This window comes from Stenella coeruleoalba (genome assembly GCF_951394435.1).
Source record: "Stenella coeruleoalba genome assembly, chromosome: 11".
In the NCBI taxonomy this organism is placed as follows: Eukaryota; Metazoa; Chordata; class Mammalia; order Artiodactyla; family Delphinidae; genus Stenella; species Stenella coeruleoalba.
Window position 1 is genome coordinate 50347952 of NC_137157.1, and position 15844 is coordinate 50363795.

General features: G+C 40.3%; 1 protein-coding gene across 4 annotated transcripts in view; it reads right to left on the reverse strand.

Annotated features, from left to right (window-relative positions):
• IRAK3 (interleukin 1 receptor associated kinase 3) overlaps positions 1-15844 on the reverse strand; it is a 76620-nt gene that overhangs the window by 26451 nt on the left and 34325 nt on the right. For all 4 annotated transcript variants that reach the window (XR_013830639.1, XM_079938190.1, XM_079938189.1 and 1 more), the window contains 6 exons: positions 13397-13461; positions 12513-12567; positions 11120-11271; positions 7117-7181; positions 3358-3472; positions 2569-2687 (listed from right to left, as the gene is read on the reverse strand). Coding sequence is in view for 3 of the 4 variants with exons in the window: in XM_079938190.1 (XP_079794316.1) it covers positions 2569-2687; positions 3358-3472; positions 7117-7181; positions 11120-11271; positions 12513-12567; positions 13397-13461 (571 nt within the window). In the remaining variant the exon portion in view is untranslated. The remainder of the gene's footprint in view (positions 1-2568; positions 2688-3357; positions 3473-7116; positions 7182-11119; positions 11272-12512; positions 12568-13396; positions 13462-15844) is intronic.

Below are 15844 nucleotides of genomic sequence, written 5' to 3' on the forward strand. Positions count from 1 at the left end.
GCCATTTAACCCTAAGGGGTAGAAGCTATTATTCTCTTATTAGCACTTCGCAGAGGAAAAAACCTGAGGCGTAGAGGAGTCAAGCAGTTGGCTCAGAATCGCATTTTAAAGCCAGCTTCTTAAACCAGAGCTCTCTGATTTAAAAGATTGTGGATACTGAACTAAGAGGACAGGATGGCAAGAAGGTGGGGAGGAAAGTACAAGAAAAAGAAAATCACTTGGTCACATTTTGCAGCGCGCCATGCAGCCGACTTCCTCCCTAACTGTGGCGGCTGCAGTGGTGTGGCCCCATTCTTCCTTCCTGATCCAGGGAGGCACTCGGTCCCCAACAGGCAGGTGTGGCTGCTGAGGGCTCCCAGTTGAGCCCCAACCTGGGAATTGCTAGTGGGAAAAGGGAGCTGCCTCACCCCAATACAGCCCCACTCAAGGCTGGCTGGATGCAGGGATGCCAAAACCCAAGCACCTTGCCTCATCTGGGGATAGTTTCTAAGGGCCACCCCAACTCCAGCAGTCCCCGTGGCATCTGCCGAGGCCTCTACTTCCATATCCCAGCTCAGCTTCTCCAACCGCCCGATTCTGTCTTCCTCCTCCTTCCCTTACTTTTGTTATTCCGGAGAGCATTCTCAAAAAATTCCCCTGCAGGCAAATCTCTGCCTCTGAGCCTACTTCCTGGGAACTTGCCTGAAGACACTTGCCAATCACGAGGAAGCAGAAATGAGGGTCACAGCCTGTGCTCTGACCTAAAAGCAGGAGAGCCGTGCTGGAGGGGCACATGCAAATCTCCCTGCCCAGTGTCGGGAACTTGCCTGAAGACACTTGCCAATGATGAGAAAGCAGAAATGAGGGTCACAGCCTGTGCTCTGACCTAAAAGCAGGAGAGCCGTGCTGGAGGGGCACATGCAAATCTCCCTGCCCAGTGTCAGCTGTGGGAAAGCCTTGTGACTCAGGCAGAGCCGGGATCCTGATGTTCCCTTTGCTCTGGTCGGTGGCCTTCCCTGTCCCCCTCTCCCATCAAGTACCAGGACCTCCACACTGTCTCCCTTCTCATCCCTCTTTCCTATCAAGCTCTGCTTTCAGGAAAGGAGGTAATGAATCAGTCACACAAAAGGAAAATGTTTAAAATTAATGGATTACTTCATGGGATTAAAAATAAGTTTAGGGCTTCCCTGGTGGCGCAGTGGTTGAGAGTCCGCCTGCCGATGCAGGGGACACGGGTTCGTGCCCCGGTCTGGGAAGATCTCACGTGCTGTGGAGCGGCTGGGCCCGTGAGCCACGGCCGCTGAGCCTGCGCGTCCGGAGCCTGTGCTCCGCAACGGGAGAGGCCGCAACAGTGAGAGGCCCGCGTACCAAAAAAAAAAAAAAGTTCAAGCCACTTTAAACCAAAGAAAGAATATGTATAGCAAAATTCCAGGTATTTATTTATCTATCTACCCAGTTAGAACGTATATTTAAGCACCTACAGTGCTGAGCTGGCTGAGAGCTGAGTGGAAGAGGGAGGTTCCACTAGGTGGAACCTAGGGGTTGGTTCCACCGACCGCTGAGACTTTCACTGTCCATCTCTGTCCCCGGCCCCATGAGGGCGCACAAATTTTACACTGATTCCACGGGCAGTTGATGAACTGCCACACTGCGACAGCAGCAGATTGCCTACGGGTTGTGTCCCCTCCACCCTACCCCCACCACTCCCCCAGGACAAAACAAAATCTAGAGTCTTTTTATATGAAATTCACTTCACCAGAAAAACAAAGTAAGCAATCAGTTCCTCTTCGGTTCAACTTGAAGGCGCACTTAAAGCTTTTCCCAAGATACTAGGTGATGGTTCACAAGAGGCAGAGCCTTTTAAATTCAGTCTCCCCTGCTATTCAGCAAAGGTGTATTTACCTACTTTGAGACAGGTTCATGATGAAGGGCACACAGGAAAAATGCAGAGCGGGGTGGGGGTGGGGGGGTGGTTTGCTACAGGGTATACTCTTTGTTTGAATGATTCTTTATGTCTGCTGAAGAAGAAAGAAGACGGAAGATGTTGCTTCTAATTTTCTCACGTGTCTCAAAAATGAACACTGGGATTGCCGCTCAGCTTGTCACAGGTGAGTACCTACAGCTAGGAGGCAGCGGGCTCAGTGGCATGGCAGGAGGCTGGAGACTCAAGAAGGAAGAATTTAAATTGCCGATCACTACTGTTATCTTGTGAGGAGTCCCTGTATGAGCCACTTAACCTTTCCCGAGACCTCAGTTTCTTTTTTTTAAAAAGTGAGATGCATACAGGTTCATTTCACAGTTTGCTGTGCGGTATAATTAATAAAATACACAAAACTGCCTATCCTACACTGTTCATTAATAATTCCCAAAGATAATACAAACTCTCCGATTGGCAATATAAGTGCAGCCTTTAAAATTTGGTAGACATGCTTTCATTAAGAGGTAAGGTTTTAAATACTTCAATGAGATTTCTTAACACATACACACACACACCAGGGAAACTATAGACAGAAAATAGGGTGAAGTCCGACTCATCCATGATGATGAAAGGGGCCTTCAGCTGTAACCTACAGCGCTGGGATAATTTACCTTGATATACTGCCACAGATGACGGAGCACGGTTCCGTGTTGTGCAAGTACTGAACGGCTTTGGTTGTTCCTATTAATATACTGATTCGAATGTGCCAAGAGAGTGGGGCTGTGTCACCCTGAAAAGACAACAGTAGTTGGTTTGGTTGTATTTTCTGAGTAAAAACCAATAAACGCTAATGAGGAGGTGGTGAGGGGGGGTAAATGAACACTGTAGTTTACCATAAGCGATTTTTAATTCAAAATAGGTTTTCCTCTACTACCAACGCTGGTTCTAGGCCCCTTTATAGGCAATGGAAATACCCAATAATTTTAGTGTTATCTTAATTGAAATATGGCTAATAAGATGTTTAAGAGTTCATTAAACAAGATTTTAAAGTTATTGTGGCACGATAGTGTGGGTAACTGAAAATAATCCGTTTTATTCTCATCGTAATTGAAATTTAACCAATTTGGAATCAGTTTTTAAAACTTATCTTTCAGAAACATCACAAAAGAGAAACCATGGCATTTATTCAACCTCGTTCCTTCTCTTTAAGGTGTCTATCACTTTTATGTCTATCCTTTGTACTGAATGGTACTTTGCGTAAAGTTATGCAAATAAAAATTGTCTGAGAAATAAGGGTAGTTGATGTAAACTCATTTGAGACGTGGTATCAATGAGGAGTAAGGACCCAGCAACTCTTCTGGCCACCATGTTGCACAACACACAATAGCTCAAGTATTTCAGCAGCTGCCTCAGGGCTTTAGAGGGTCAGAGTATCAGGCAGAGTAATAGATATAACTTACTACACACTGTAATCTGTCAAAAAGTGATCCATTTCTCATATACGGATAAACCAGGCAAAACTTCTCACTCTCTGTAAAATATGCAGCCAACTCCAATATGTTTGGATGTTGGAACCTTGAAACAAAAGATTTTTTAAATCCATCAAACTGTTTATTCAAATAGGAAATGAATAACACTGTTTTGGGGATGGTAGGGTGGGTTGGGGAACAGGTATAAAGCAGAATATAAATTTGGCCAAGAGAGAAGGAATTTCAATGGACACATGATACAGATTTGCCTTCCAAATTGGTCTAAAGCGTTCTGACAGATATTAGCCAATATCCAAACATAAGACAGATATCTTAAGAAAGTAAAGAGTTCTTAAGATTTGGGGTTTGGGAAACTTTACAACAAATAGAAAACAATATTTGATATTAACTTATTTTTATCAACATGAAACCCAATATAACTTATTTATTAAAGATAATACAAGTGAAATTATCCATTTCATTGCTTCAGGTATACATGTGTAACTAAAATCACCAAAATAGAAGAGTTCGGAAGACTGTTTTCATTCATCCATTTACTGAATGCTACCATGTCAAGTGCTGTACTAGGCCCCAGTCACACAGTTAAGAGACATCCAGTGCCTTCAGAAAGCTTGTAGTGTTACCTGAAACCCATGTGACTAGTAAAGTTTGATGTTGAAAAACACATCACTGATTTTTAAATCCCAGAATTCTGTGTCAGTATCGTATACATTTTTCAGGTTCTTTTTTAAAAAAACTCTATTTCTTGAGGGCATGTGTCATCACTGTGAAAACCAATGGAACCCAGTAACAGCTATGAAATATGAAACATGTGAAATTCACCACACATACTGTGAACTCAACTCAATTCAACAATTATTTATGGAACACCTTCTATGTCTTAGGCATGCCTGGTGATATTAAAATAAATAAAGCTATTTTTCCATAAATGGTGTTATGTATAAAATCCTATTATAGGGCTTCCCTGGTGGCGCAGTGGTTGAGAGTCTGCCTGCCGATGCAGGGGACACGGGTTCCGGGAGGATCCCACATGCCGTGGAGCGGCTGGACCCGTGAGCCATGGCCGCTGAGCCTGAGCGTCTGGAGCCTGTGCTCCGCAATGGGAGAGGCCACAGCAGTGAGAGGCCCACGTACCGCAAAAAAAAAAAAAAAAAAAAAATATCCTATTACACATTTCTTCAGTAGCAAAACTTACCTATAAAACACGCGTGTGTGTGTGCATGTGTGTCTGTGTGTGTGTGTATATATATATATATATATATATATATATACCTCCCTTCTGAGTCCCTCTATTCCTTCTTCCTCAAGAAAGGCAATGTGTGGGTGTGTGTAAGTATACATACATAAACACATAATACAATCCCTTAAGTAGTTCCCTTAATATTAAACAAAAAAACCTCATCCTCAGGTCTCAGCTTAGACGTTACTTTTTCCAAGACACCTACTCTGCCGCCCACCCGCCTCCCCAAATTAGCATTTCCTCCTCCCTCAGTGCTCTGTACTTGCTTGTCTTATTAGTTAACTTACCGAAATTGCCTGTTTGCCTGTGCACTTCTCCCCTAAACCCACTCCAGACAGTATGTTCTAAGAGGAGAAGCCTGCCTCTGACCTACTTACTAGCAAATGTCTGAGAAGAGGGAGATTGAGTATGATTCAGGAAATAAACTGGATCTTGTTAAAAAAAAAAAAAAAGTACGCTCTGCCTCAGTTTCCTCATCTGCAAAATGGGCATAATAGCAGGACTCACCTCACAGGATTGTTGTGAGGATTAAAGAATTAACACATGTGAAGTACTTGGTATAGGGCCTAAAACTAAAGAAATATTAGCAATATAAATGATAATGATGGCACACCAGGAATATTCAATGTCATAGTTGTTAATTCTCTCTAAAGTAATACATAAATGCCTCAGCAGAATAAATCCAAATGGATCAGATATACAAATGTAAAAAATGAAAATATAAAAGTACTTGGAAAAAATGGCATAATTCTTTTATAACCTCTCAGTGGGGAAGGCCTTTTAAACTATAATATAAAACCCAGACTCCATAAGAGAAAGTATAGATTAAATTCAACTACATGAAAACTGTTTCCACATGGCCAAAACTAGAATAAGCAAAGACAAATGAAAATGTGGTAAAAAATTATTTGTATCTTGTAACATAAAAATAGGGCTAATTTTCTCTAATATATAAAATGCTCTTACAAACCATTAAGAAAAAACCCAACAGCCTAATAAAAAAATGGGCAAAAAACATTAACAGATATTTCATGGAAAAGGAAATACATCTCAATATATGAAAAGATTCATTCATCATAGAAAAAGAAATTTAAACTACACTGAGAAACCATTTCCACTTAGCACATCAGAAAAAACTAAAAGAATAAACGCTATGTTATCAAGAATATGGGGAACCAGGCACTCTAACATATGTCTGGTATACGTGTAAATTCGTACAGCTTCTACTGGAGGACAATGTGGTAACAGGTAACACATACAACCATTTGACCCTATAATTATGTGAAGCTTTCTTAGTTTTCTAAGCGATATTAAAACTTAGATAAGTTTTCCAACAGGTCTGAAATAACACATATAAAAGGTTTCTTGTTGTAGCATTTTTTTTTTAAGTGAAAGATTAGGAGAACTCTAAACATCCATCAGTAGGAAAACGGTTGATTACATTACAGCACGGCACACAGTGGAATACTAAAATGAGCAAAGTGAGCAACGTATGCATGCTACCTCTTGTGTGAGAAGAGGAAAGTAAGAAAACAAAATACATATATGCTTGCACAGAAAATATCTCTGAAAAGATATACAGGAAACTGATAACGCTGTTGCCTTTGGGAAAATCAGCTAGGTGGCTGGATGAGAATAGTGGAAGAAAATCTCTTGGCTTACCCTTTTGCCCTTTTGGAATTTTGAACTGTCTGAACTTATTATTTATTCCTAAGCAAAGAAATAAAGTTTAAATATAAAAACCTTATTACAACTTTGGTTTTAGTTTTTTGTTGACTAAATGATATATTAAGTGTTTATACTTAGCCTCTAACATTTTGATTTCTGGTCCTGGGTATAAACGGAGAAGGATTTAGGATAATACCTCTCTCCCCCCAATTCATGTATTGGTTTAGAAAACATCTGAAAAGAACATTTTCTGTTTGTAAAGGGTGATGACTGAACTCTATAGGGTTAGGGGCCTTCAGTGAGACAGGTTGCACAGCTGCAGATATGAATATATATGAAAATGAAGTCATTTTAGTTTGTCTCCAAGAACTTTCAAGTTCATGAATGAATTCCCAGAAAATAATGTGCACATCGAAAGTACTTGATTTCTTTGCCTAAAACTCTCTTCCAGAAGAGGTCTATATTGATGAAACAGTTTCTTGACTGGAATGTCTCTAAGAAAGGGGGGAAATGGTAAAATATATACAATTCTAAAGTTCTAAGAATTAGTTTACATTCAGTCATGTTAGTCACACATGATTTAACCCATTTCCTTGTGACAGTTTCTTGTTAAAATATGTTCAAGTGAATTATGTAAATGGTCTATTTTAAAATGTATTCCAAGGAATATACTAAAGCAGATGTCAAAATTTTACCCGATGTTCTAACATCCAACCCACATTTATTAAATGCCAACCATGCCAAGCTCTGTGCTGTAGAATCAAAGATGAACAGAGATGAAAACCAGGCACAAGTGGAGAAATCCAAAGCAATATACTCACAGCAGTAAAACTTCAAGCTCAGATAAAAAGCTCTTCCATTGTTTCTTACATTGCATTGTTTTCCCCTAAATATCATACAGAAACACAAGAAAAACAATAAGGAAAGGATCTCTCTATTTCTGGGATTCTTACCTAGGGTCTATAGTCTCCCTGAAATTAGATACTTTATGGCATAAGTGCATATGAACATTTTTCTGGGGAGAGGATCCTTAGCTTGCATCAGACTTTCAAAAATCCATTAACCCCAAAACAGATTTAGAACCACTGCTTTCGAATTAGAAGTTTTTCATGAAATGTATCATACTGCTCTATTTTATATTCAAACCCTTTCACCATATTTTGTACACATTTACATGAATTCAAAAATATGTATTCAAAGAAAATCCCATGACAGAAACTCCCCACTTGATCTCAAAGAATCCTGGTTGTGATAGTTGTGTTCTAATTAGAATTGATTTCAATAATTTGGCATTTATGACTTGGGTCATTTGGCTGTTGGTTCAAGTTTACCTTGGTACTAATTTTGAAAAAATGGGCCCACTAGGAAAATGAAACATATAACTCCTTACTTCAAAGAAGATTCAGAAGCTAGCAGAGTGCCCGACATATGAATAAATTGATGAATTCAATGATATTGTATGGAGCACCTCCACTGTTCTCGATGGCTTCATACACCTGACATCGTTGCGTGTCTCTGGATCTCAAATTCCTAACTTCTACCATGAAAGGGTTAAAGTAAGTGTGCTCCAGTTATTGTCTGCAAATTGCTAGACAGGGCAGAGTTCTTTTTTGTTTTTGTTTTCTTTTTTAATATTTATTTATTTATTTATTTTTTGGTTGCACTGGGTCTTCGTTGCTGTGCGCGGGCTTTCTCTAGTTGCTGCGAGCAGGGGCTACTCTCCGTTGTGGTGCGTGGGCTTCTCATTGCAGTGGCTTCTCTTGTTGCGGAGCACGGGCTCTAGAGCGCAGGCTCAGTAGTCGTAGTGCACGGGCTTAGTTGCTCCGCGGCGTGTGGGATCTTCCTGGACCAGCGGTCGAACCCGTGTCCCCTGCATTGGCAGGCGGATTCTTAACCACTGCGCCACCAGGGAAGTCCCATGGCAGAGTTTTTAGAGCTCTCTGTCCTCAGGAACAAAGGGAGAGAAATCCAACAGGAATCCTGGAAACTATTTTCCAAGTTAACCCAAGAAGTCAGAAACAATAAACTAGTCTAACAAATCATTTGCAAGGACCACATTATGAGAATTTACATTTTAAAAAACCACTGCCCTGGGAGCGAGTGGACTGGGTGTCAGGCCCACCTCTAACACTCATTATTTGTGACTTATTGTCACCAAACCTCCCTGGGGTCCTCGTTTTCTTAATCTGAAAATGTGAAGGGGTTAGTTTTTGTGTTCATGCTACCCTAGCACTCTTGCTGCTCAAAGTGTGTTCTGTGATTGTCTGGGAGCTGATGGGAAATGCTGAGTCTCAGGTCCCTACCCAAATGTGCTGAATCAGAATCTGCACTGTAAGATCCCCAGGTGAGCTGGATGCACTAATCTAACACACCTAAGTACAGTTCCCAGCCTCAGTCCCTCTAAGAAAGGTTACCGAAATTAAGGTCTCAATGTTACAAAACTACATTTCTAGTAAAAAATGTTCTGTGGCTAAGGCTTCATTAAATTATCTCATTTTTCCTGATGTGTATGTGTATGTGTGTGTAGGAGTTTGTACAAGCTCTAGGTCTTGGGTAACTTTGTTACCTCCTGCCTTTTTACTAATACTGAATAGCAACTAAATTCATGAAAACAGCCTATGTGCTTCATTCAATTCACCTAACAAACATTTATTGAGCGACTACTATAGGCCAGGCTCTGTAATACAGCACTGGGATACAAAGATAAATAAAAGCTCCTTAAAGAAAACCATCCAGTCCACTGGGAGAGGCAGATGAAGAAATCAATACTATGAGACAGTGGTATTTTCCTGCGACTGTACAGAGGAGGGTCACCAAAACCATCCTGGAGGGGTCGGAAGCAGTCAAGGAAATGATCATTGTCTTCGGGACAGAAAGGGCAAAGACATCCCATTCTGAAGCCAGACCCCTGGAAAGAATACTCCCAAGAGGGAGTGTGAGTTGGTGGCAGCTGCGGAGAGAAGAGGAAAGTAGACGCATGGAGTCTTTGGGGAGGTGGCCCTGGGGCTCAACCAGAAGAGAATGTACAAATGGGGCCAGGGACACACTGGCCCCAAGAAGCAGCCTTCAGTTAGGACACCTCTAGAGTAACCACATTCTTCTTGGTGAATGGTTATAACAATAGATTGTTTCATTTCTTCATTAGACATTCATCTTCTCAGGAATCTTGAGATGTCTATACAGAATTAGTGGGGCAAATGCAGTTTGAGGAAATGGACAAATTGGGTTCATAATTTTTTTAAAGAGGCCCTGTAATCTAAGCTGCAAAACTGGAACCACCTCAGATCCCTCCTTCTCCCCTATTTCCCCAGCCCTGTCTAACAGATCACCAGATTTGCTCCATTTCACCTCATCTTTCAGACATAGTACCCTCCCTTGCCATCCCCACTGCCTCTGCCCTGGCTTAGAGCGGTTACCAACACACGTCACACATCTGAACCACCTGGGGACGCCTACCACCACCACTTCTCTGACCCAACCAGATGCTGCAGAGCTCAGTTTTTAAAACGCTTCCTGGGTGATTCTAATATTAAACTGGAGAATACAGGTTTCAGCCCTATCCACTTCAGCTTACACATCTGAAATATCCCTCTGCCAGGTCTTTCTACCTCTAGTCTAATTCCTGCCGTCTTTCCTCCAGTGCCCCTGCCAACTTCCAGTCCATCATCTGACCGGTAATCAAAGTGATACTTCAAAACACAAATCTCGTCCTTTCACTCTCCTACTTAGAAACCATCCACGGACTTCACCTATCTTTCCAGTATCATCTGATGCCACTACGTTCCCACCCTCTCACACTAAACTCTACTCCACCAAACGAACTGGTCTTCGTGAGTAAGACACAGGCTTTCATGCATGTGCCTCTAGGCCTGGGCACCTGCTATCTCTTCCATCTAGAAAGTACTTCCCTCGCTGCCTGGTAAATTCTCCTTATCCTTCAAAATCCACTTGAAAGGTCACTGCCTTTCATCCACTTTTCCATTTGTTTACTGAGGAAATGTTTACTGCGTGGTTACTCTGTGCCAGCCCCTCCTCTGCCTATCTTCTATGTGCTCCCATGACCTTTGGGGCAAATCTCTGCTAAAGTGCTTATCACACTGCAATTTAATCTTTTCTTTACCTGTTTTCCCCATAAGGCTGGGAACTCTTGGAGAATGTAACTATGCTTTATTCATCTCCCCCCAACACGCAGCCCGTAAAAGAAGTTTAGTAAATGTTTATTGGCTGTGGACCAACAATGAAGAACAGCTCTCTGGGTATGCGTGTGCAGACCTACCTCCTCCTGACTCCTGCGTCGGACCCCCAATAGCCTTTCTGCTTCCCTGGCTCTACTCAGCTGTATTCTAACCTCCTGCTCCGATCATTGCCGTGCTGCTCCTCCCAAAGCCTCCGCTTTCCCCCGCTCCTGAACTGCGATTGAAGACGATTCATAAAGTAGCACCGAATATCAGTCTGTGGCTTAGCCCGTGAAGCTGCATGGAGAGGGCGCTGCCCATCCTGGAAAGCCAGGAAACCTGGAGCAGACCAGCACAATCCGGCCATCTTAAGCAAAGTCGCAATGGTCCTAACTACGCTTTTCAGAAAAGTCTTTCTCAGGCCATACATCTGGGGAGGGGAAGGATTTAACTTCCACATTCCTGCAAGACAGGCATTCATTTCTCAGTCATTTCTCCAGTCACCAGAGGTCATATATCTTATTTCCATTTATGAAATTTTATTTTCAAGTATACCTCCTTTCAATGTTGATGAAAAATGACACATTTTAATGTGAAATATGAGCCAGTAAATGGAATGGATATCCTGTGATAGTAATTCTTTCCATACCTGTTTAAATAATTTAATGGCATATGTTCGGTTTTGGATTTCCACTCTGTATACCTCAAAAATTTCCCCTTCTCCGATTAAAAAGTCTTTGTGGAAATTTCTGGTTCCTTCTATGACGTTGTGAAAGCTGATGGACGATTTAAACAATATTCCTTAGGAAGGAAAGTAGGGAGAAGATAAGTTACTTTTTCTCTTTTTAAGAATCAACCATCATTATAAAGAACCAAGACTTCCCTACTAGAAACAAATCAGGGCCCAGCGAAAAGTCAACAGAGAAAGGCCCAGGAGCAAAAACTGAAGCCCACCATGTGCTCTCTGTACATTTACTTGGGCCTGGCTCCCACCATCCCACAGAGCCAATGGCTTTTTAGATATTCAAACAAAAGCGCTGTGATTCTATCACCTTTCCAAAGAGATCAGCCAGACAACTTAGTTGGGGAAACTTTTCCAAGACTGTTTCCCTGTCATTAAATCAACAGATTGCTGCTGACCCACTATGAACCTAAAACCAGTAAAAAAAAAAAAATTATAGAAGTAGAAATTTTGATATGACTAAATAATATTCTCTAAGCATGACTGGGAGAAACGTTTCTCATAAGCCAAATCCTCTAAATGGCTAACTAACTTGCTCAGAGTAAATCAGGAAGATGCTTCCGCTTTTTAAAAAAATCATCTAAAGCAGAGATTGGGAGGAAACATTTCAAAGGTAATCAAATACAAAGGGAAAAGCCTGGCTAAATGCTTCAGAGACCAATTTTGGCTATATCTGCACACTTAGTCTGTTTGATTTAAACCTTTTTTGCTAAACATTAAAGGACCACAAACTTATCTAACTATTCTAATTCTCTTTTGAACCAAAGAAGCATCGGATCTAGTGGCAAAGATTAGGCTAGGCAGCCTTAAATAGCCACTAAAGTTTATCAGAATGATTCCCAGATAGAAGTAAATTATTCGCCCTGCTGATAAAGTAGGAAAGTTGGTGTGGAAAATAACTGATTTTCATAGTGACCTTCAGCACTGCTCTACAATCACCTCTAAAGATTTCTCTATAAGTGCTATGAAAATTTCTAAAACTGTATAAAACCCAACATAATTTTTAAATGTCTTCCTATGACACATAAAAATAGCAAATGTCATGAAATTCTCCTGAGACCACAATTATGCTCTTTACTGGCCAATGAATTTTTAATACAACAATAATGTATCACCTATCAGAACTATGTGTCAGTCAAAATTGAGAATATTTTGATATCTATGAAAAATTTATCCTGAATCTGCATATTAATGAATAGTTATTATGTTTATTGGATCTTTCTAAATTTCACTTAAAAGAATTCATGAATTCACTTAAAGGAAAACATGATTTAAAGAAAAGTTGTTTTGTTTTTCTTACCTTTTTCATTATGTTCAGGAATAAGAACATTATCCGCTGTGACACTAGCTGTTTCCTAGGAGAAGAAATACATATTAAAGTATAATTCAATTTCATAAAGTCTAGAAAGAACAGAACCCCAACAGAAATCCAAAGCTCCCCCTGGGACTGTACAGTGCAACAGGGTGGAATCTAATTTAGAAGAAAGCTAGTAGAATGCAAAGTTATTCCATTTTATTCAATAGTATTCACTGCTATATATATTCCATACCAACGGTAAAAACTCAAGTATCAAAGTCATAGTTATAGTCAATTTTTTTTTTTTGCTGTACGCGGGCCTCTCACTGTTGTGGCCTCTCCTGTTGTGGAGCACAGGCTCCGGACGCGCAGGCTCAGCGGCCATGGCTCACAGGCCCAGCCGCTCCGCGGCATGTGGGATCTTCCCACACCAGGCCATGAACCCGCGTCCCCTGCATCGGCAGGCGGACTCCCAACCACCGCGCCACCAGGGAAGCCCTATAGTCAATTTTAAATGACTTCTATTGCTGTAAAAATGATCACCGCTAATTTGCTTTAATAAAAACTAACAGTAACATGCAAAACACTAGAACAGGAAAACTAAAAGCTGAGTTAAGACAAATGCGTAACTTACAGTACTCTTAAAAGTTCTAAGACTCATCTCTGACAGATCACTGAGAGGACAAAGCTCTTAACTCTTCAAACATTTACAAATCTCCAATTTCCTGAATCCCCAAATAAATGAACAAGAATGAGAGCTAAAGCTCTCCAGAATTTAAAAAAGTACCTGCAAATACAGCATTTTTCTGCCTGATAACTTCATTCCTTACACTCAATTATATATGCAACAGGGTTCAAGGGTCATTCCCCATGCGCACACACTCTACCTTGGATAACGTGATCGGAAATCCTTTTCCCTGATGACTCTGCTCTGAAGGATTCAAGGCTGCCCCTGAAAGAGAAATAAGGGAATATAGATACAAAAAATGTTATGTTCTTAACAAACTTTTTTTTCTTTTTTACACTGTGAAAATAAATACCTTGCTAGTAAGGTTCATTTCTAAAGCTCAGTTTCATTCCCATTGAATGGTTTCAAATTTCCATATGTGAAAGAGCTTTCTAATGATCAAATATACAAACATACCTTTGTTCACTTAAAACATGAGCACCTATCTTTTTTTCTTGTTTGTTCGTTTGTATTTTTGTTTTTTTAATTTTTGGCTGTGAGGCGCGGCACGTGGGATCTTAGTTGCCTGACCAGGGATCAAACCCGTTCCCCCTGCAGTGGAAGCTCGGAGTCTTAACCACTGGACCGCCAGGGAAGTCCATGAGCACCTATCTTAAATTATTGTTAGACATCATTAAAAATATTGAAGTATGAAGGAGAGAACTGACAGGAAAAAAGCAATGTTGTTATCAGTTTTTTGTACGTGTATTTAAATTTTTTACGATTATGGGATTATACCTCTCTCGGTTAGTTCACTCTTTATCCCATCTTGTGCCATAAGGTATTAGAGGGGTGAGTGAGTGTGAGAGTGTGTGTGTGTGTGTGTGTGTGTGCGCGCACGCGCAATCACAAATGCCCACAAATGCTGCCCAATTGAAGACAATTACTTCTGTCTGAACTAAGGAAGTCTATGTAGCTTCCTACAAAAAATTAAAACTCTGCAATATTTTGCTGTTACTTCTGACATTTTGATTCAGACTTCAGAAGTTTTATTTCATCTTCTAGTTTTTCTTAAATTGTATTCTAATGTTTCCTGGATTATTTTGCTTAGAAGACTAGCAACAAAATACAATCAATTAATAATAAGCCTCCTTGAACAAAACTATAAATCAATTAGACCGAACAGACATCTATAGAACATTCCATCCAAAACAGAAGAATATACTCATACTTTGCAAGTGTACGTTGAGCATTCTCCGGAACAGATCACATGTTAGGTAGTAAAATGAGCCTCAATAAATTTGGAAGGATGAAATCATACAAAGCATATTCTCTGACTACATGGAATTAAAGTAGAAATCAAGGGCTTCCCTGGTGGCACAGTGGTTAAGAATCTGCCTGCCAATGCAGGTGACACGGGTTCAAGCCCTGGTCTGGGAGGATCCCCCATGCCATGGAGCAACTAAGCCCGTGTGCCACAACTACTGAGCCTGTGCTCTAGAGCCCGTGAGCCACAACTATTGAGCCCACGTGCCACAACTACTGAGCCCACGCACCTAGAGCCCCTGCTCTGCAACAAGAGAAGCCACTGCAGTGAGAAGCCTGTGCACCGCAATGAAGAGTAGCCCCCACTCACTGCAACTACAGAAAGCCCGTGTGCAGCAATGAAGACCCAATGCAGCCAAAAATAAATAAAAATAAATACATTTTTTAAAAGTGCAAAAAAAAAAAGTAGAAATCAATAACAAAAGGAAATTTTTTTTGGAAATTGACAAATACATGAAAATTAAACACCAAACTCATAAATAACCAATGAGTCAAAGAAGAAATCACAAGGGAAATTAGAAAATACTTTGTGATGGATGAAAACAAAAACACAACATGCCAAAACGTATGGCATGCAGCAAAAGCAGCGCTTAAAGAGAAATTTATTGCTGTTAATGTCCACCTTTAAAAAGAAGAAAAATATCAAATAAATAGCCTAAACTTTTGCCTTGAGGAACTAAAAAAGAAGAAACAACTAAACCACAGGAAGCAGAAGGAAGGAAGAATTAAGACTGGAGTGGAAATAAATGAAATAGAAGAACAGAATAGAAAAACAGAAGAGAAATATCAATGAAACTGAAGCTGGTTCTTTGAAAATATAAACAAAGTTGACAATCTTTTAGTTAGACTGACCAAGAAAGAAAGAAGACTCAAAATTACTAAAATTAAGAACAAAAGACATAACTACTAACCTTACAGAAATAAAAAGAATTATAAGGGAATACTGTGAACAACTATTTGTCAGAAAACTAGATAAATGACATGGACAGATTCCTAGAAAGACACAAACTACCAAAACTAATTCAAGAAGAAATAAACAACCTGAATGGGTCTGTAACAAGGGAAGAGATTTAATTAATATTTTAAGACTTCCCATAAAGAAAAGCCCAGGCCCAAGTGGCTTCACAGGTAAATTTTACCAAACATTTAAAGAAGATTTAAGACCAGTTCTTCACACATTCTTCCAAAATAGAAGAGGAGGAAACAACTCCCAAATCTTTCTTTGAGGCCAATATTGTCCTAATATCAATGCCACACAAAATAGCACAAGAAAACTACAGACCTATATCCCTTATGAATATAGATGCAAAAATCCTCACCAAAATACTAAATCCAGAAACAT